The sequence below is a fragment of the Bufo gargarizans genome, chromosome 1, assembly GCF_014858855.1.
Source record: "Bufo gargarizans isolate SCDJY-AF-19 chromosome 1, ASM1485885v1, whole genome shotgun sequence".
Taxonomy (NCBI): Eukaryota; Metazoa; Chordata; class Amphibia; order Anura; family Bufonidae; genus Bufo; species Bufo gargarizans.
In genome coordinates, this window is record NC_058080.1 from 382,383,662 (window position 1) to 382,406,581 (window position 22,920).

At 42.5% G+C, this 22,920-nt stretch overlaps 1 protein-coding gene across 1 annotated transcript in view; it reads left to right on the forward strand.

The window, feature by feature from the left end:
• Positions 1-558: 558 nt before the first annotated feature.
• Positions 559-22,920, forward strand: part of CPAMD8 (C3 and PZP like alpha-2-macroglobulin domain containing 8) — a 147,080-nt gene continuing 124,718 nt past the window's right edge. The window contains exons 1-2 of the mRNA XM_044270309.1: positions 559-1,077; positions 21,053-21,204. Coding sequence (XP_044126244.1) covers positions 1,019-1,077; positions 21,053-21,204 — 211 coding nt within the window. The 5' untranslated portion in view covers positions 559-1,018. The remainder of the gene's footprint in view (positions 1,078-21,052; positions 21,205-22,920) is intronic.

The following is a 22,920-nucleotide window of genomic DNA, read 5'->3' on the forward strand; positions in this document are numbered from 1 at the left end:
CACGGTCAGGTTTTGAAAGCCAAAATCAGGAGTGAATCATAAAAAAGAGAAAGTATAAAGGATGGATACAACTTCTCTTTTTTTAATTCACTCCTGGTTTTGGCTTCCGAAACTGCAAGCAGAAACCTGACCACATATAGTTTTTGATGCAGTTTTAGTTCTACTTCCACAAAATCTTCATGTTTGATTCCAGCCTCCTGTATATTATATGTTTCTTCCTTACAAGCCCATGGCAATCATGTACTCCTAAAAGCAAGTATTAGTAGAACCTGGCAGAAAAGAATACCAGGGGGATGAAAGGGAATTCCCTTAGGGACTGTTTAACATCCCCCCCTCATTCTACCTCTTCCAGCTTAAGGTCATTCATTTAGTTAGCAATAAGGGAGGAGGGAAAGGCGAGCATGCTATATATCTTGTTTTAAAAGGTCTGTTAGTAGTGATTTATAGGACCAAGCCTCCTCCTTCTTTTCCCTCCTTGAATGCCCAGCCCTCCCCAATTTGGGGCTTGGCTGGTGAAACTTACACTCCTTTCAGACTGGCCAGAGTAGAGAGCTCAGATATTTATAAAAAGACTGCTTGCCATACTTCTTCATTATGCCTACTCAAGCTTTATATATCAGTCCGACATGAAGAGAATGGGGAAGGAGATACAGTTAGGGACAATATGGTTTTAGACAGGTACATATACTGCATCGGTAGGAAAAAAAATATTATACAGTAGAAAATACTGTACTGATAAAAAGTGCAGATGAAAGAGGAATAAGTTCAAGATTTTTTTGGGGAAGAGGAAGACAGGAATATTTACAATTGCAGGCATTGCATAAGGGCAAGTTGGAACAAGGGTTAAATCCTGCACAAACTGAGGAGGGGGGAGAGAGAGCAGAGCACAGGCTGCTCCTTCCACCCCCAGGGCACACTCACCCCTCCTGTGCTGTGTGCTTGGAAAGGAAGACTGTTACCCCTGTAGGGGCACTGGGTGAAGTCCTGTGTGTGGATTGAACTGCACTAGTTGCTGAATATGTTTTTTCTGTGGATTTTGGGAATTCTCTCCAGCCTGAGCAGAGCGCAGAACTCTCCGTAAGTACTCCATATCTTTTCATATGAATGCTACTGACATGCGTTTACCCTTTATGGGGTCTTGTAAGTTCACATCCACTCAAAGGATAATGTCGTTGTATTCACAGATTCTATAGCATACATGAAAAAGTTTTGGTTAGTACGCTGTGACATGCCTGATGATGGTAAATCAAGCCTGGTACTTTTGCTGAACAAATGAAATCTCTGTCAGGTTAAGTTTTAGACATCATTTACATGAATCTGCTAAGACATGTTGCCAATTCGCATTTAGACATTTCAGTTCTATTATACGTAATGGAGAGAAAGTCTAAAATATAGATTGTGAGCTTCAATGCAAGTGATGATGATGTCTGTAGAATGTACAGAATATGTCAGCGCTATATAGGTGAGAGAAATAAATATAAAAGTCATATAAAATATGCTGAAGATTTACAGTGCAGACCTGAAAAAGCTAGCTCTCAAAATTCAAGGTCAAGAGGTTATTGGCTTAGAGTCACAGATAAAACCTCAAACAGATCTGAACTAGACTAGTTAACCTCTAATCACATTACGCCTGCATATCATGCATTGTTTCCATTCATTAGCTTTTATATTTTCAGCATACAACCAGGGAAATGTTTTCACCGCCACAAAAGAAGTTTCATCCATATACTATTTATTAGAATTAGTATGTAAGATCCTCTTGATATCATGTCATGCTGCAATATAATATGCAGAAACATGTAATGACGTATATGATATGTAGTTGCTATGTAACAAGCATGAGGTCTTCTTCTAAGAGAGAACTTTTGGGGAGATTTATCAAGGCCGGTGTTTTTAATGAGGGTCTTGATATTCCCTATACCAGGGGATGAGTTTAATATATGACAAAGCACATCTTCGGGCAGTCTGTACACCTAGAATGAGATTGCAATCATCATTTGGGCCAGGAACCTAGTGTAAATAATGATAAATCTGCTGGGGTCCTGACCACATAACACCCCAGCCACACTTCCTTTTTAGAAAATGGCGGTGAAATGATTGTGCAAATTAAGTTTAAAAAGTCGCAAACCTGGGGTTTGCAACTTTTTTATGCCTGATTTCTGATGTTTGTTGATGATAAATCTACCCCATTGTGTACTATGCATAAGGAGAGGCACAATAAGGTAAGCAGTGATACGATCAGCACATTTTACTCATGTGGTAAAATTACACATATTTTGTCAGACATTTATTTTAAAACTTAGTGAAAACTTCATGAAAGAAGTGGAAACTAAGAATTGTTAGGCCCCTTTCACATGGGCGAGAATTGCCAGCATCCGCAAGCAAGTGCAGATGCAATGCGATTTTCACACATGGTTGCTAAGGAGACGAGGGATGAGTTACCCGGGACCCCATTTACTTTAATATTTTCCGTTATAACATGGTTATAATGGAAAATAATAGCATTCTTTAATTCAGAATGCTAAGTAAAAGGTCCATTGTGGGGTTAAAAAAAAAAAAAAGTAACTCACCTCATCCACTTGATCGCGCAGCCGGGCTCGTCTTCTTTCTTCTTTTTCTTCTTCTTCTTGCAGGACCTGGCTGGAAAAGGACCTTTGGTGACGTCATCACGCTCACCACGTGGTGAGCGCGGTGACGTCAGCGCAGGTCCTGCTGAATGAAGATAGAATTAGTAATGAGTTACATTACTTAATGGATTGAGGCGACAATGAAAGTTTCCGTTGTTTCCACAGTAAGAATAGGATGAATTCTAGAGATGTTTTTGAGGTGCAGACAAGCAATGAAATATAGCCTAGGAGTTAGGGTAGTACCACACATTAAAATAGAAATATCAAGTTTAGGTAGGTAAATAGATGGAGAAACCACAAGAAATTAAGATTCTGAAAGATACAGTTTTAGGTAGAGAGAGGACATGATGTTAGAAACAGCTGACAGACAACCATTGGTGTTTTGTAGTTAGTATAGATAGTATAGTGTAGTTCTGTAGTAATGTGGGTGTGATATCAAAGGATAAGGTATATCGTTGGGTGTTAAAAAAACAACAACAAGAGAGCAGTATACTTAAGGCTAATAGGTTTAAGCACAGCAAGGAAGAGTTGATGGTCTACTATGTCAAATGCTGCAGAGAGATCCAGAAGAATGAGAAGAGACTAGTCACTGTTGTATTTTACACTTTGGTAAGGGCTAGAGATGAGCAAACCAATTCTAACTAATTGAATTAATTTAAAACCAACCTCGGTGCTCCAGATTCTCCACCTTCATCTTGATTTACAGGGCCAGACATCTCACTTGGCCCTGTGAATCTTGTGCCTGCACCATTGGACAAGATACCAGGAAAGAGACAGAGTTAGTTAGTAAGTAGTGACTACAGATGAGCAAATCGACTTCGGATGAAACATTCGAAGTCGATTCACATAAAACTGGTCCCTTGGAACCGAACCCGAGTTCGGGAAGTGGTTTTCTACAGTATAAATCAATTTCTGAAGTTATAATGCAAAGTCTCGCGAGACTTCGCAAAGTAATAACTTCGGCTCATCAGAGCCAATACATTCTAATACTGTACGTACAGTATTGAAATGAAGTTTTATGCAAATCGACTTCGGATGTTTCATCTGAAGTCGATTCGCTCATCCCTAGTAGTGACAGTTCTCCACAAGGAGAAATAGTACCCACTGAATGCTTCTCACCCAGTTAAACCACATATCTATTCTCTGCACTAATGAGGAGCAATTAGCCCAAAACAGATGTCTGCAGATGAGGTGCTGGCATAGCCATGATCCTAAATTGTGGCTCAAGGCCTTTTTAAAAGGCTGAACATTGACTTACAGGAGAGTTGACTCACATCTGGTGATATCAAAGGCTCAGCTGTCTTTTTAGAAAGAGACCTAATTTGCATTCCCTTTTTCCAGGGGAGCATTGCATGGCCTGTATGACTCCTTATGACTAGAATGCTGCTTCCATGTCAGGCTCTGGACATAGGCCTACACTCATGTTGGGCTCCTCCCCACTGGAATCCAGGAAACTCTGGTTTCCTATCAATAATCCATGATGTACAGTCATGTGAAAAAATTAGGACACCCTTTGAAAGCATGTGGTTTTTTGTAACATTTTTAATAAAAGGTTATTTCATCTCCGTTTCAACAATACAGAGAGATTAAAGTAATCCAACTAAACAAAGAAAACTGAAGAAAAGTATTTTCAAGATCTTCTGTAAATGTCATTCTACAAAAATGCCTATTCTAACTGAGGAAAAAGATAGGACACCCTTGCCCCTAATAGCGAGTGTTACCTCCTTTGGCTGAAATAACTGCAGTGAGACGGTTCTTGTAGCCATCTACCAGTCTTCGACATCGGTCTGAGGAAATTTTACCCCACTCCTCAATGCAGAACTTTTTCAGCTGTCAGATGTTTGAGGGGTTTCTTGCACGTACAGCCCTTTTCAAGTCACCCCACAGCATCTCAATGGGATTCAAATCTGGACTTTGACTTGGCCATTCCAGGACTCTCCATTTCTTCTTTTTCAGCCAATCTTTGGTTGATTTACTAGTATGTTTTGGGTCATTGTCATGTTGCATGGTCCAGTTCCGCTTCAGCTTTAATTTTCTAACTGATGGTCTCACATGTTCTTCAAGCACCTTCTGATACACAGTAGAATTCATCGTGGATTCTATGATGGTGAGCTGACCAGGTCCTGCTGCAGCAAAGCAGCCCCAAACCATGACACTTCCACCTCCATGCTTCACAGTTGGTATGAGGTTCTTTTCTTGGAATGCTGTGTTTGGTTTACGCCAAACATGTCCTCTGCTGTTGTGTCCAAATAATTCAATTTTGGACTCATCTGTCCAAAGAACATTATTCCAGAAGTCCTGGTCTTTGTCAACTTTATCTCTGGCAAATGTCAGTCTGGCCTCGATGTTTCTCTTGGAAAGCAAAGGTTTCCTCCTTGCACACCTCCCATGCAAGTTAAACTTGTACAGTCTCTTTCTGATTGTAGAGGCATGTACTTCTACATCAACAGTAGCCAGAGCCTGCTGTAGTTCTCGAGATGACACTTTAGGGTTTTTGGAGACCTCTTTTAGCATCTTGCGGTCTGCTCTTGGGGTGAACTTGCTGGGGCGACCAGTCCTGGGCATGTTGGCAGTTGTTTTGAAAGCCCTCCACTTGTAGACTATCTTCCGGACAGTGGAATGGCTGATTTCAAAATCTTTTGAGATCTTTTTAAATCCCTTCCCAGACTCATAGGCTGCTACAATCTTTTTTCTGAAGTCCTCTGACAGCTCTTTTGCTCTCACCATGGTGCTCACTCTCACTTCAACAGTCAGGAGCACACCAAACTAAATGTCTGAGGTTTAAATAGGGCAAGCCTCATTCAACATGCAGAGTAACGATCTACTAATTATGTGCACCTGGTGTGATATACCTGTGTGAGATCTGAGCCAATTTAAGAGGGAATACATGTGAGGGTGTCCTATCTTTTTCCTCAGTTAGAATAGGCATTTTTGTAGAATGACATTTACAGAAGATCTTGAAAAGACTTTTCTTCAGTTTTCTTTGTTTAGTTGGATTACTTTAATCTCTCTGTATTGTTGAAACGGAGATGAAATAACCTTTTATTAAAAATGTTACAAAAAACCACATGCTTTCAAAGGGTGTCCTAATTTTTTCACATGACTGTAAGTTTTTGGCAGTAATTCTGTTCACTGCGTCTCAAAGAACACACACAAGCATAGGGGAAATTGGAAAACACAAGGGGGCAAGCTTACCTTACAAAGTGGTCCTGTTACTTGTTTTATGGGCTATTTAGTGCAACCATTGTGATAATTTAATGGTTTTCCCATCACAGACTGGCCGTCACAATTCAGCCCCAAACTCGGGGGTTCTGTGTCTGTTGTCCTTCTTTCTGTCCCCCCATCCATGCCCCATCTCTGACTCCCCAGCCATGCCTATGTCCTACTGTTCCCTGCCACACTTGTATCATTCTCGTCTCACTGCTGCTCGTACACGTGTGTCTCAACTTCTTAAAGAGCCAGCTCATCCCAATAAATTCCCTCTCCAGTCAATGTCCAGCTGCCACGGGCCTTTAAACAAACCTTCCCTCATCCTCCTAAATCCACATTGTGGAGGAGATCACTGCATGAAAATGCAGCTTTCTCCTCCACTGATGGGCAAACGATTGTCAGGAACGAACGCGGTCTTCCTGACAATCGCTCACTACATCGGGCCATGTGAAGGGATCTTAAGCAATAAGGTTATTTAGGTGGAGGTAGCTGCTAAGGTGTTATTTTGTCTCTTGTGTTTCACCTGGTCTTGTTCCTGGCATTGTCTATCTCTTTTCCTGAGCTACTGTGTTGTCATAACTAATGACTCCAGACCATCTATAGTACTCTTTCTACCCTGACCTCTGCTCACCCTAATATGACTCCTGCATTCTATCTTTTTATATCCTGTGTCATCTGCTAAGCGACACATCGGCTGTTATTAGTAGAACAAAACAATTCTTGGGGACCAATTGACCTGGAGATTCCTACAGCAAAATCCAGATCATGTACTTGTGTTAATAGATTAATATAGGGAGTCCTTATACTCTACTCCCAGCAAATCCATTGCAACCCAGTGGGTCTGTAAGCCTTATAACATGGCATATCTACCACAGATGCCATTAATGTCTGATATTTATTTTACTCACTTATATTGTGCTGAAATATATTGCAGTACTGTACTTGTTTCCAAGATCGGGGTCTTTCATGCCATGGCTACTATGGGAGTTCTGAAAACGGTCAAACTTATTTACCGTACATGTTTATTTTTGAAGTTCCTATACAGTTCTGTTTGATTCTGGCACTACAATTTGAAATTGCCATCAGCAAGCCACAGGTCACTGAGCAAAGTCCATGCACCTGTGAGAGACTTCTTTTAAGGTGGAAATCGCAATATCAAAGCCCAATCTTATAGTGACATAATGGGTCCACCGTCCTGTACAAATGTACACGTTAGCGCACACATTTGAGAAATCACCATCATACTCCATCAATCAGTCGCTCATTGTGTCTTAAAAACAATGCCATGGGAAAAGTGTCATGACATCTTGCTTTTTATAGTGCCAAATAATTTTCTAAATATGAATCATGGGTCCATGGTCTATAGTTTATAAGTGCTTATTTAATAACAACCATAAAACCTTAAATGATGCAAAAAGCTAAATTTGAGTTATGAGGTTAATGCTGAAATTGCGGCCCATGGCCATCACTGTCCGGCTCCTCTGGACAGACACATGTGCTGTGTGACTCACCCTGTTTCCTCTGTCCCAGTGGACAGGACTCACTTGCCCTCTGCTGCCAGTAGAAGTGGGTCCGACCGCTGGCATCCGATGTGGCTTGCACTTCTCTGATAGGTCCTTCCAGTCTTTCTCTAGGGCACATGCTTCTTGGCTCATAAAGAGCCAATGCCTAGTTTCCTCAGGAAATTTAAGGCACCTTCCCCTAGATGAGGGTGCATGAGATTTAGGTTTTCTAGCTTGCTATGTCCTAGTGAAGATGTGCTTTCTGTCCGTGTAACAACCTTTTCCTGTTTACTGATTCTGACACTACATTGCCCGAACTGACCTTAGCCTGCTTACTGTATTGACCTTTTGCTGCCTGCCCTGGCCTCTGCCTGTTTCCTAACTATGAGTATTACCTGATCCCTTGATGCTGCCATCCACACCGGGACTATTCCAAGAGGAAATGGTTGTTCCCTTGCAGCAAAGTTCCTATGCTTGTACAGGGTTCAAAGGGTGAAAACCAGAGGACTGGACAAGATAAGGCCTTAAGTCTAACCCAAAGTGAAACCAGCGGGTTGGCACAGTGGTTCCACACCCCCTGCCCATAACAATTACTGATTGACTACATTATTGTATGATGTGCCCTTAGAAGCAAGGGTTTATTTTTTTATTTTTTTTATTTTTACATTTTATTATCGCCATTCCATAGAAATGTTAAAACAAGTGTATATATTATACATAAAGTTTATTGAAGCTAAGTACATAATCACCGGCGGAAAGCTGAGTACTATAGAACAGAAACTTTCAATTTTAAAGCTTCGCTGTCAAAGAAGTGATCATATAAGCATCGGAACATCGTGTTTATTTATTGATACTATATGTTGGGCAGGTGTAGCTAGTGTAACTAGATAGTAGAGCTTTGTATATGGTCCAATTTCTCCCTCTTGTACTCTATTGCCTAGCCAGTTATCCACAATGTACAGTGGATATAAAAAGTCTGAAAATCTGTGGGGTGATCTGAAGAGGGCTGTGCACAGGAGATGCCCTCGCAATCTGACAGATTTGGAGTGTTTTTGCAAAGAAGAGTGGGCAAATCTTGCCAAGTCAAATGTGCCATGCTGATAGACTCATACCCAAAAAGACTGAGTGCTGTAATTAAATCAAAAGGTGCTTCAACAAAGTATTAGTTTAAGGGTGTGCACACTTATGCAACCATATTATATTATTTTAAAATGTTTTCTTCCCTCCACCTAAAAGATTTCAGTTCGTTTTTTTAATTCAGTGGTACAGTTTATAGGTCACATTAAAGGTGGAAAAAGTTCTGAAAGGATTTATCTTTGTCTCATTTTACATCACAGAAACCTGACATTTTAACAGGGGTGTGTAGACTTTTTATATCCACTGTATCTCATTTAGCAAATGTGCTATGAATGCTGACAATAGTGTCTTCCTGAGTAGAGAATATAGGGAATTTTCAGGTGATAGTACAGCTTTGTATATGGTCCAAAGCTCAAACTGGTGTTAAAATTGAGAATATCGCCAATATATCCTTATATTAGGACATATCTGAGCTCGAGCACTGCGCCAAGGTATCTCAAGTAGCTCGGGATCTAACACTAACCTACCTGTGCCGTATGGGCAATACCAGGAGTCAGTGGGCGAATTACAGGAGCGTAAGGTTCGACTTACAGCAAATTACCATTTACCTCCTTTATGCAGCCATGCTTGCAGTGGGAGGAGGGAGGAGGATGTGAGTCCCACCCAAGACTGACTGATAAGGCCCAGGTCTCACAGGTGCACCTAAATGTTGCCTCTGGATGAGAATCGGGCACATTTAAATTTGAAGTTTATATACCTCCAAACATATCTATATACAAACTGGCGTGGTGGCAAAAGGCAGGAAGTGCTCAACCCCATACGCAGTTGTTCATCTATACTGGGGGAGCAGATCCTGCACTTGTGGCCTGTTGCTAATGGTGATCCCCAGCAAAAATGCATACTGTGGAGGATGCCCGCGGCGGACCACAAGTACCACAAAAAGACATCCTACACAAGATAGAAAAATGTGTGGATGTAAATAGCTATATGAAATAAACATTAATAAGAAAGGTGCACTACTGTGGGTGCAAACAACCAAATCTGACTAAACCCTCAAACTGGTGTTAAAATTGAGAATTTAGCCAATATATCCTTATATTAAGTACATATCTGAGCCCGAGGACCGTGCCAAGGTATCTCAAGTAGCTCGGGACTTAACGCTAACCTACCTGTGCCGTATGGGCAATACCAGGGGCCAGTGGGTGAATTACAGGAGCGTAAGGTCCAACTCACAGAAAACTCCCAGCAGAGCTGGTGCAAGGAGTTTTGCCACCCTAGGCAAAATCTCATTTTGCCGCCCCCTTGACTCTGCCCATTGGCCACGCCCTTTGACCCACCCCTTTTTTGTCAACCACCTATTTAATGATTGTTGCATGCAACATTTTACTTGACCAGCTAATTTTAGATATTCTACAGCAGTCCCGTTACAATCCCCCTCCCCAATCAGCCTTTCGACCAAATAATACAAATAGTAAAATAGAACATTTAATTAAAACATTTTAATTATAAACATTTTCTCATATGCAAAACATAAAATAGCAGCATTGCACACATACAGCAGCACGTACCTCTCACATCCAGGGCCTCTAGGTGACGTCTCCTCCAATGTAGATCTTCTCTGTTATCATCTTCTCCATTCGGTCCAGACACTTCTCTCAGCCGCCTCGTCTCTGCAGAGGGTGACACGCAGACATCTCAGTGTCCTCACTTTTCTATCATCTTCCCCCAACCTGGAGTCCCCACAGTGTTATCTTGCAGCTGGCTGTGCCCCGGCCCCAATACCACAAATACTATCCTGAAGAAATAATAGTGTCCCCATAGTAATAGTGCTCCTCATAGTCCTACCAATAGTAAATCCCTTTTAGAATGCCCTCATAAGTAATACTGCCCCACATTAAGTAATATGCCCCCCACACTGCCCCACATTAAGTAATTTGCCCCCCACACTGCCCCACATTAAGTAATTTGCCCCCCACACTGCTCCACGTTAAGTAATTTGCCCCCCACACTGCCCCACATTATGTAATTTGCCCCCACACTGCCTCACATTAAGAAATTTTCCCCCCACAATGCCCCACATTATGTAATTTGCCCCCCACACTTCCTTACATTAATTTGCCTCCCACTCTGCCCCACATTATGTTGTTTGCCCCCCACACTGCCCTCCATTATGTAATTTGCCCCCCCACTAAATAATTTTGCCCCCACTAAATAATTTTGCCCCCACTAAATAATTTTGCCCCCACACTGCCCTCCATTATGTAATTTGCTCCACACTAAGTAATCTTGCCCCCAGACTTCCCTCTTTTATGTAGTCCCCCCCCCCTCCCCGTACTTGTGTTGCTGATCCTGTACAGTCTGTACTTGCCGGCTGCGCGAGCATGAGTTCAGTTAAGTTCAGTGTCTTGGGCGCGCAATCCCGTCCTGCAGCGCGTGATTCCGCGAGACCCACCTCTTGAGGTCACGGGTCTCGCGGGATTGCGCGCCGAAGTGACTGAACTCATGCCAGCGCAGCCAGCAAGTACAGGATCAGATCAGCAACACAAGTACAAGGGGGCGGGTGCTAGTGGTGTTGGGAACTTGAGTCCGGTGGGTGACACCCCATCAGGCTGGTGTCACCCGGTACGGCCCGCACCCACCCCACCCACCTCGCAACGCCACTGGCGGCCAGAATCCAGAGCTCCACCGCCCCCCAGCAAGAGTGCGCTCTTTGCGGTGGCCTACTCTGCTTATTGGTAGCGTCGGCCCTGACTCCCAGTTACTTGCCGTTCTGCGCGAGCATGAGTTCAGTTAAGTTCAGTGTCTTCAGAGCGCAATCCCGTCCTTGCTCACAGTTAGATCGCCGTAATCTCGCGATCCGCGAGCTCGCGCATGCGCAGTTCCTTCCCTGGGGCTGATGCCAGCACAGGGAAGGAACACTTTACCGGCACTGCGCATGCGCGAGCTCTCGCATCGCGAGATTACGGCGATCTAACTGTGAGCAAGGAGGAGATTCGAAGGACGCAGGCGGTGCTGGGCTCGTTCACAGGGGGGTGTGGCAGGGCTCCAAGAAGGTTAGTACAGCCCCTTGGGCTCCTTACCAGGGTCATTTACATATCTTTAAAATCATTTTTTAAACACTATAAAAGCACACAGCCCTATAGGACCGTATATTGCGGACATGCTAGCGGCGATCTAGCCGTGCATGTCCGTATCTCTATAACCTAAAACAAGGTGACAGAGTCCCTTTGATAGAAACTGCTTTTCTCAGCCTCTGGGAGGGTCAGCTTGCTTGGCAGCCTTTTTTCTAACACTGTGCAAGCTGTACGATAGATGTAAACCATCCACGGTGCATCCACTTAGACTTCAAGATTTGAGAAGAAAGTACATTTATTATCCCTCTAATAGGGGAAAGTCTGGTAGCTCTGACTTGCATAAGCAGGATACTGTACAGGCACTGCTGTATTGGGGTTGGCTGCTGCAATATGAGTGACAAAGGAGCAGGCAGACTATTTAGGGTTGCAAGCATAACGAATGTTCCCTGCACTGCTAATGACACAATGACATTGATGAGTACTTGTACCCTAGGAGAAGACAATTATCTATAATCTACAAACAGATATGACACACAGAGTTCTATAGTCAATTATTGCAAGTATGGGCTGCCAATGATAAATGATAATGGTGGAACTGATAGAAGTACGGTTAGGAGGTTATGCAGATAAGCATGGCTTAATTGTCATTCATTGCAAGTTTCAGGTTGGGATATTTTCAAATATGTACTTTTTTGCCTTCTCACTAACAACTGCATACCAAATCTATTATAAAAAAAAATTTCATCCTCTTGACCTACTTTATTAGGCTAAATTAAGCATGCTTTTAAAACATTTCTTCCCAATTAAATTAGCTAAAGAGAAAAACAGAACTAGCAATTTGTCAGAATACAAAGTTTTACTATGAGATAATGGGCGAATGCATTTAAAACATTTAGAATAAAAATATTGGCTGTTGAAGATCAATATAATTATAAAGTCACTGAAAGTGACATAGAGACATATCAAAAGTTTTAATTGATAGGGGTCTGAATGTTGAGACCCCCACCGATCTCTAGAATGAGGAGAGAGAAGTGACTGTACATCACACTCTCTCTTCTTGCTACAGAGGACGGAATCGAGACAGGCCCATAGATTTTCTACTGAGCTTGTCTCCAGCAGCAAGGAGAGAGAGAGCGCGATATGCAAGCTCTTCTCTCTCTTCATTCTAGTGATCAGTGGGGATCTCAGCAGTCAGACCTCCAGCAATCTGACATATCAAAGGTTTTTTGAAAACTCAGTGATCCTTTAGGTAATCAGACCATGCCATACATATGTCCTTAAAGGGTGACCTATTTTTAGTTATTGTCACGGTCCCTCAGGTGACTGATGTCAGGGAATCAAGGAGATTGCCTGAGCGTGGAGGAATCTAACAGCCTCCTTGATTTCTATTGATTCAGTGTTGATAGAGTTAATGACCACTTCCCTTTTCTCAGCTGTTACTCAGTGGTCATCACTTCTACCCTTTAGGCCCCTTTCACACAGGCGAGTATTCCGCGCGGAGGCGATGCGCGAGTTGAACGCATTGCACCCGCACTGAATCCTGACCCATTCATTTCTATGGGGCTGTTCATATGAGCTGTGATTTTCACGCATCACTTATACGTTGCGTGAAAATCGCTGCATGCTCTATTTTGTGCGTTTTTCACGTAACGCAGGCCAATAGAAATGAATGGGGTTGCGTGAAAATCGCAAGCATCCGCAAGCAAGTGCGGATGCGGTGCGATTTTCACGCACGGTTGCTAGGAGACGATCGGGATGGAGACCCGATCATTATTATCTTCCCTCATAACATGGTTATAAGGGAAAATAATAGCATTCTAAATACAGAATGCATAGTAAAATAGCGCTGGAGGGGTTAAAAAAAAATATATAATAATTTAACTTACCTTAGTCCACTTGATCGCAAAGCCGGCATCTCCTTTTATCTTGATCTTAGCTGTGTGGAGGAACAGGACCTGTGGTGACGTCACTCCGGTCATCACATGATCCATCACCATGGTAAAAGATCATGTGATGACCGGAGTGACGTCACCACAGTTCCTGTTCCTAAACACAGCACAGAAGACAGACAAAAGGAGATGCCGGGTGCGCGATCAAGTGGATTAAAGTGAGTCAAATTTATTTTTTATTTTTTTAACCCCTCCAGTGCTATTTTACTATGCATTCTGTTTTAAGAATGCTATTATTTTCCCTTATAACCATGTTATAAGGGAAAATAATACAATCTACAGAACACCGATGTGTTCTGTGAAGAAGTTCGGGTTTGGGTACCAAACATGCGCGATTTTTCTCACGCGAGTGCAAAACGCATTACAATGTTTTGCACTCGCGCGGAAAAATGAAAGAGGCGTTATATTCTCACCCCACCCTTCTGACTATGCGGTTGATAGCTTCATTTAGGTTTGGCTAAGCTGGTGTGAGATCCTCTTTGGTGTTCCTAGTCTTACATCTCTACAGAAGTGTCGCGTTTGTTTGTATTTGTTATATTCCCTGTTGTTGTATCTGGGCCTGAGACAGAGACTTCCATTCGTCCATCTGGGGAGGAATGGGTTGTCTCTGGTCCTATACTTATTCCAGGGCCTTATAGGAAAATCAGGGCCTAGGTATACTTCTTATGAATATTCCAAGTAGTCAGGGCCCGGATTAGGGTTGTCTAGGAGGTGACCTGTTTCTTGCCTAGTTTCCAGGCCCAGCTACTGTTCCCCTTCCCTCCTGTGTTCAGTGTGGAGCCCCCCCCCCCCCCACTGATCGTGACATTATTATCCGCCAACAAAAAACGCCATTTCGTTCAGGTCAGTGCAGCTCTGTACTCATTTAGCCGGGACTGTCTTTGGAGGTAGCTGACCTCCGCGTGACAGTCTTACGAATTCAGAGACCACAGGCGGCTGGTTCTGATGGTGGATACCAGGCCTGCCCTGAACCTAAAGTTGCCCTCCCGGAAAGATTTTCTGGGGGTAGTGACAATTTCATTTGGTTCAGGGAAGCGTGTAAATTGTACTTTATGCTGCGTCCATACTCTTCTGGGGATGAGTGTCAACTTGTGGGTATGATCATTTCTTTGCTAAAGGATGATGCACAATCTTGGGCTTTTTCTCTGCCGACCGGATCACCGTCCCTCCAGTCAGTAGATGAATGTTTTAGAGCCTTAGGTCTTATTTATGATGACCCGGATCGGATCTCTCAGACTGAGACCAAGTTACGTGGTTTACGGCAGGGAGAATGCTCCACGGAGATCAATTGCTCTGAATTTAGGAGAAGGGCTACGGATACAAAGTGGGATGATTCTGCTCTCCGTAGCCAGTTCTGTCAGGGTCTATCTGAGAGGCTGCAGGACGCGTTGGCCTTTCATGAAAAACATGAGTCATTGGAAGCAGCCATGTCCCTTGCTTTACATCTGGATAGACGCCTGAGGGGGAGATCTAAGGTTCCTCGTCCTTAGGACGTACTGTCAAATAAGGCGGCGGCTTCCTTTGACACTTATGGTAAAGAGACACCTGTGGTTATGCCTTGTGAGGAGCCTATGCAGTTGGGGGGAGCTACTCCTGGGACTGCTTGTAAGAGCTCTGGTCATATGAAGGGAGTCTGTTGTGAAAAGAAGGGACATTTTGTGAATATTTGTCCGTACATTCAGCATCAAGGTGTAAACAAAACAAAAAAAATGCTTAATCCCCAAATTACTATTGGTGGTGTGGGTGGGGAGCAAGAAAACTTACTTTTGTCATTTACTGGTAGTACCCGGTTTCTCCTGTCTGCTGAGGTGGCGCTAGAGTCCAGAACTGTGGAAATTGAGGTATTTATTGACAGTGGGGCTGGGGTTAACCTGATTGATGGACATTTCGTTTGTTTTTATGGGTTGACTACTAGTGCACTAGAGAGAAGCATTTCTGTCTTTGCAATTGATTCTGCACCTCTTACCCAAAAATGCCTGTCACAGGTGGTAAATGACATCCATTTACGAGTGGGTGATTTCCATCAGGAATCTGTCTCGTGTTATGTGTTGGAGGGTCTGCCTGCTCTGATGGTTTTGGGCTTACCATGGTTAAGCAAACATAACCCTACCATCGACTGGCAAGCGAGACAGATTCTCGATTGGAGTGATTTTTGCATGGCGTCTTTCTCTCTGGTCACCACTAAAACTCTGTGGTCACCACTAAAACAGATTTTCTGATGTGTTTTCCGAGAGTGGTAACCAGGAGTTACCCCCGCATTGGGAGTATGATTGTCCCGTCAATTTTTTTCCTGGAGCTAAACTGCCCAAATCTTGGTTGTATAATCTTTCGGAGCCTGAAAGAAAGGCTATGCGAGAGTATATCACCGAGAGCATGGCAAAGGGTCATATCAGACCATCCAAATCACCAGTGGCTGCTGGGTTGCTCTGTGTAAAAAAAAAGATGGTACCCTTAGACCATGTCTGGACTTCCGTGAGCTCAACCGTATTTACGTCCATGATCCTTACCCCCTTCCTTTGATTCCGGCTTTGTTTAGTCAGATTGTCGGTGCCATGGTGTTCTCTAAATTGGATCTGAGGGGGGCATATAATCTGGTAAGGATCAGGGAGGAGGATTAGTGGAAGACCGCATTTAATACCCCTGAGGGTCATTTTGAAAACCTGGTCATGCCCTTTGGGTTAAACAACGCTTCAGTGGTTTTTCATCATCTGGTGGGGAGATGTGTTATTGTATATGGATGACATACTAATTTATTCTCCAACCATGGAGACTCATAAGGATCATGTGAGACAGGTGTAACAGATCCTAAGAGAGAATAAATTGTATGCGAAGATGGAAAAATGTGTTTTTGCAGTTCAAGAAGTGCAATTCCTGGGTTACCTGCTCTCACCCTTAGGTTTTCATATGGATCCCGAGAAAGTCTGTGCGGTGTTGGACTGGAATCGACCCGATTCACCAACTACTACCGTAAATTCATCTTGAACGATTTAACTGAGGTGACTAGGAAGGGGGTAAATTTCTCTGTTTGGTCTAAGGCGGCATTACAAGCCTTTTCTGCTGTGAAGGAATGTTTTGCTTCAGCCCCTATTCTGGTGCAACCAGACGTGTCTGAGCCATTCATTGTAGAGGTTGACGCATTTGAGGTAGGGAATGGGAGCAGTTTTGTCGCAAGGTTCTTTACCTAATAAATGGCGCCCATGTGCTTTTTTCTAAAAAATAACTTTCAACTGCTGAAAGAAATTATGACGTGGGTGATAGGGAATTGCTGGCCATTAAGTTGGCTTTTAAAGATTGCCGCCATTGGTTGGAAGGAGCAATTCATCCGATTACGATAATTACTGATCACAAAAATCTGGCTTACCTTGAGTCGGCTAAATGACTGAATCTGAGGCAGGCTAGATGGTCGTTGTTTTTCACCAGATTTAACTTTATTGTCACCTACCGCCCTGGGGTTAAGAATGTCAAGGCGGATGCTTTGTCGCGCAGCTTTCCTGGGGGAGGGGTGATTTTACATATCCTAGCCTATTTTGTCTGAAGGGGTAGTCATATCTGCCCTATATCCTGATCTTGAGACTAAGGTGTTGGAGGCCCAAGAGGATTCTCCGGACTCTTGTCCCCCAGGGAAATTGTTTGTTCCTTCAGACGTACGTCATAAGGTATTTGAGGAACATCACTGTACTGTCTTAGCTGGACACCCTGGGAGTAGATCCACTGTCGATCTCGTCTCGTGCGTATTCTGGTGGCCGGGGCTGCGTAAGTGTGTTGATGTGTCAGCCTGTTGTACCTGTGCTCGTGCTAAGGTGACACATACTCGGCCTTCTGGATCTCTTCTTCCGTTACCCATCCCGTCCAGACCTTGGACACATTTGTCCATGGACTTTATCACGGATTTACCGAATTCTTCGGGGAAAAAACGTGACCCTGGGGGTAGTTGATCGGTTTAGCAAAATGGCACATTTTATAGCATTGCCTGCTCTACCTAATGCCAAGACTCTTGCACAGGTGTTTGTCGATAACATCGTGAAACTACATGGCATTCCCTCTGATGTGGTGTCTGATCGGGGGACTCAGTTTGTTTCCAGATTCTGGAAATTGTTCTGTACTCGACTGAGGGTACAATTTTTGGGCTTTTCATCCTTAGTCGAACAGACAGACGGAGCACAACAAACACACTCTGGAGACTTACTTGAGATGTTTTGTATCGGAGAACCAGGAGGAGTGGTCTTCATTCTTGTCGTTTGCTGAGTTTGCCATTAATAACTGTAGACAGGAGTCCACTGATATGTCGACGATTTTTGGGGCATATGGATTCCAACCAGTGTGGCACATTTTCTGGTTCTCAAACTTCCGGTATTCATGAGGAAGAACTATTTTCCTCTTCTTTGTCTTCGATTTGGCGAAAAATTAAAAATAACCTGAAAAAGATGGGCAACAGGTATAAGCGTGTGGCTGACAGGAGACGTATGAATGGTCCGGACCTGAGAGTGGGTGATTCTGTGTGGCTATCCACAAGAAACATTAAGCTTAAGGTACCTTCTTGGAAGTTGGGCCCAAGATTTATTGGTCCATATAAGATCACTTCCATTGTTAACCCTGTAGCCTTTCGTCTTTAAACTCCTCAGGCTTTGAAAATTCATAATGTATTTCATAAGTCGTTGTTGAAGAAATGTGTTGAACCTGTTGAGCTGTCCTCCTTGCCTCCCGCTCCTTTCATGGTGGATGGTAATTTAGAATATCAAATCAGCAGGATTGTGGATTCCCGAGTTCTCCATAGATCCCTCCAGTATCTCGTCCACTGGAGGGTTAAAGGACCAGAGGAGAGGATGTGGGTTCCAGCGGCCAATGTTAATGCAAATCGTTTGGTGAAGGTCTTTCACAGAGCCCATCCTGATAAAGTCAGTCCTGGGTGCCCAGAGGTCACCCAAGAATATTCCTACCTTCAAGGTTTATTCATATCGATAGGTAGTCAGGGCCCGGATTAGGGTTGTCTAGGAGGTGACCTGTTTCTTCCCTAGTTTCCAGGCCAAGTTACTGTTCCCCTTCCCTCCTGTGTTCAGTGTGGAGTCCCCCCCACTGATCGTTACAGTTATAGACTTGGACAACGACACCACAACTGTTCAGTCTTTCAGGATTACTCTTTTTTTGTGTTCATATTACACTTAAAGTAATAAAAAAGTGGATTATAGCTGAATTCTTTTCTTGTTAAAGAAAAATTCCTTAACAGCATTTTTCCAAGCGATTAATTTTGTCAAAGTCTACATTCAAGAGACACCTTCATAAACATATATACAGAAGATTTATCGCAAGATGCATAGCAGTGGTGATGCACAAAAACATTAAGGCTAGATAAAACTTTGTAATATAACTTGTTTAAAAGCGACCAGTTCTGGAACAACATTCTTTGGACAGATGAAAGCAAGATCAGCTTGTATGAAAATGATGACAATAGTTTAAGAAAGGAAAGTGTTTACCACAGCTATGTCAAGTATAGTGGAGGCAACGTTATGCCATGGGCAGACAATAAAACTGGGTTGCTGATGTTTAATGATTATGTAAATGCAGAAATGTTGAAGGACGGATTCTGAGGTGCAACAAAAAGATAGCATATCGCTTCATAGTATAGATGACCCAAAGTATACTACAAAAGTACCCAAAAGCTTCTTTAAGCAAAATTCACTTCTTACATGAGGGAAATCGGCAGGCAGCATGGTATAGGCAATAGATATACAGTACAGACCAAAAGTTTGGACACACCTTCATTCAAAGAGTTTTCTTTATTTTCATAAAGCAAAAGGTGGCTACTTTGAAGAACCTAGAATATGACATATTTTCAGTTGTTTCACACTTTTTTGTTATGTATATAATTCCACATGTGTTAATTCATAGTTTTGATGCCTTCAGTGTGAATCTACAATTTTCATAGTCATGAAAATAAAGAAAACTCTTTGAATGAGAAGGTGTGTCCAAACTTTTGGTCTGTACTGTATAGTTTTGTGGTAAAAGTAGAACTTGTGTCTTAGGGCTGCAATTTTGAAACAGTTAAACGTTCCAAGACGTAGAAAAATTTACAGGGAGCTGGGCATGCTGAAAATAACCAGTCATTGGCTTCAGTGGTGACATGCGCAGGAAGGGCATGTGACTGTTGCACGTCACTGTTCCAGCTGCGGCACTCGAACCAAGATGCTCTGATCAGTGAAGATCTTGTAAATTTTGTCTAGGTCTCGGACAACCCTTTAAACACCTTTAAAGCTGAAAGTCTACACTTCAGTGACATGTTGATGGTTCTATATGAAATCTATGATGACAATGCACATTTGTTAAATTATAAAAATTGTACCACTTTCCAAATATTTTGGACCCAGCTGTAAATATGTGAGTATACATACACACATCTTCTGGTTAAAATTATTTCTACACACATTCAACTGATTTACAAATTGTCCTTTTACCTTCAAGCCTCTAGACTGCAAAAATATCTATGTTCTTCCTTTTCTAGACAGCCCAAAGGTTGATACTAACCCATTACTATGCTTTGAAGTGAAACTTCTCTGTAGTTAATTACAGTCATCAGAATGTGTCCTGTTCTTTCATGTGGCTATCAGTTGAAGGAGGCAGAACCCACAAAGATAATTGACATAACATGCCTCCAGGTACCTCAGTGCTTATAGAATGTACACTCATTGACTAAAAAAGCACCAAGGAGGAGTTGTTGGAACGGAATGAATCTTTCTATGTGTGAATGTAATGATATATATAAGTGATTACAATATTAGAGGAAAGGATATTTCCTGGAGAAAAATGTAAAATTCAATGGAGGATCTTGTTCCCTATTGGGCCTCCTCTAGTCTTTATACAAGATGAGATACGATTGGGCATGGAAGCATACAGGTTCCTTTTGGTATCCTGCGTCAAATTTGCCCACAGATATTTTCTGCATGGGCCTGTAGATCCTGCACACTTGTAAGTTGCAAAAGCTGTCGTCCCAGCTGGTCCCATAAATGCTCAATTGGTGATAAATCTGGCAACTGGGCAGGCCAAGGAAGTGTTGAAATCTAGCGGAGACATACCTGGGAAACCCTTGCTGTGTATGGGAAGCAATATACTTCTGAAAAACGCCAGTTGGAAGACCTGCTGTATGAGTCAACACAAGAGGTCCACTACCCAAAAGTAGCCTCTGAGAGCCTTTTTATAGGGCATCGGGAGAAGTACTTGTGACAAGACCCATTCTAATCAGAACCTGTAATCATTTACATATCTGCCTGAGACTACTTACTAGTGGAAAAATGAGGATAAAAAATGAAAATGAAGGACATTTTACATTGGTAGGATTGCAGTTTTTTTCCGGTAAAGTAAGAATACCTTTACCTGGTGTAAAGTAGAACTGGCTTAGTTGCCCATGGCAACCATTCAGATTCCACCTTTTATTTTTCACAGCTCCTTTGAAAAATGATTGGTTGCTATGGGCAACTTAGCTAGTTCTACTTTACACCAGTTTGATTGATATTTTTGCTCCATTGGCCGTCACCTGCCACAACTTACCCGTGTAATAGAAAGGACTTTCTTCTGCTGAGTTTGTTTTATTTTGTCACAGTTGTCTTATTTCTCAATACTAGAGGCTACCTGATAGCTGCTCCATCAGTTTTCCGTTCAGGGGTTGAAGAAGCCGTGAGTATCACCATCTTCCACACACTTACAGAAACCAAGATCCAGATGAAGCTGGTGGTGAAAGGCGAAACTGTAGCATCTGGTTATGGAACAGTATTAGGTATGTAAAAGTGTGCCATGCAATAATATTTTATTTTCATTTATTTGTGTCTAGGAAATGTATTTATATGGTTAATCTTTATTTATCCGTCCTGCCTTTAAGCAAATACCATCAGTAGATTCCAGATCATCACTTCACTGCTTGTCTACAGGGGCGTAGCTAAAGGCTCATGGGCCCTGGTGCAAGAGTTAGACTTGGGCCCCCCTTCCCTCAGTGCTTTGTGTGTCTTCTTATGCAGCACAAGGGTATTTGGGCCCCTCAGGCTCCTGGGCCCGGTAGTGACTGCTACCTCTGCACCCCCTATAGCTACGCCCCTGCTTGTCTAGAGGAGATTAAAAAAGCATGGCTGTTATCTTTCTAAAATAGCACCTCTTGATCATGAGCCGTGTATGGCAATGCAGCTCAGCATCAGTGGCGCTGTTTCTAGAAGAAGGCAGAAATCTTTTTCTAATCTCATACAGTTTGGCAATTCACAATGGAAAACCAATAGCATTGTTTTTCAAAAACAAGCTGATCCAAGGACAAATGACTGCTTGCATTATTCTTCTGATGAAGTAGAAATAAGATGAATTTAAGGCATTTTAAGCAACATGTTTTGACTTCCCCAATTCAAGGGAATTCCTTGAACAGCATGGGTTATAATCTGCTGCCATGGACAACAAGATTTCTACAAATAATGACCTGGAATTTCCAGAATCAGCATGATGTCTGCCTCTGTACAGAATAGTAAAAGGCTTTTTTTTTTTTTACTAAAATAATTGTATAGAGGAGCCTTACTTACTAAGTTCCACAAAGTGAAGGCTTTGATGAAAGTACAGCAAAAGCTATGGTAAAGTGTCCCATGTGTATGTGGACGTTGGAGTTGAGAGTAATAGTGGAATGTCTCATTAGAAAAATTGCCTATTGTTTAAATCAAATTTTGTTAGAAATTTTTAATATTTTTTTTTTATTATTTTCCATGTCACTATATTTTTTTTTTAAAAAGTATGTAATCCTGCAATTTTCGTACTGGCTACTAGATCTAATAATAGGTTAAGATTTGCTGTTCTATACAGGTAACTTTTCAGTAGCTGTTCTCATTATCACCACAGACAGAACACCTCTATATAGATAACACCCTTTACAATAGGTGATTGTCCCAGCCTATCAGCTTCCTCCTGACCTATGCACAGATTACAGAGCTTGGCTAATAAACCCTCCCATTATAGGAGCAGAAGAACGAATATAATGGAATTTCCCGATTCAGCAAATAACAGGAATGGGGCCCATAGACTAAAGCTATGACTAGAACGTTTTTCTTAGCGGAGAAAAAAGTCCTGCATGCAGTACTATTTTCTCCGCTATTTTTGACGAATTCCATGACAGAAGCCCTGAAAGGAGCTTTCGACGCAGATGTGAAAGCAGCCTTGTCGGTTTGATTATAATTTAGCTTAAAAAAGTATTTATGAGCTGTCGGTAGAGAAGAGGTTACGGCTACAGATCCAGCTGACAGAGCAGATCTATGATGGATTTCAGTGAGAATCTGAAGAAACTCTCTGTAGAGTTAGTAAAACCTGAAAGCTGCAGACAAAAGGTCAGAAATGTTTGAGGTCTAGCTTCTCACTAGCGATCAGGAGATCCGGCAGGCTGCTCTGCCAGGGAACAGCCTGTCAGGTCTCTCAGGATCCGGCATTGCCGGAAGTTACATGAATGCCGTCTGGCTCTCAAAGGTGATTT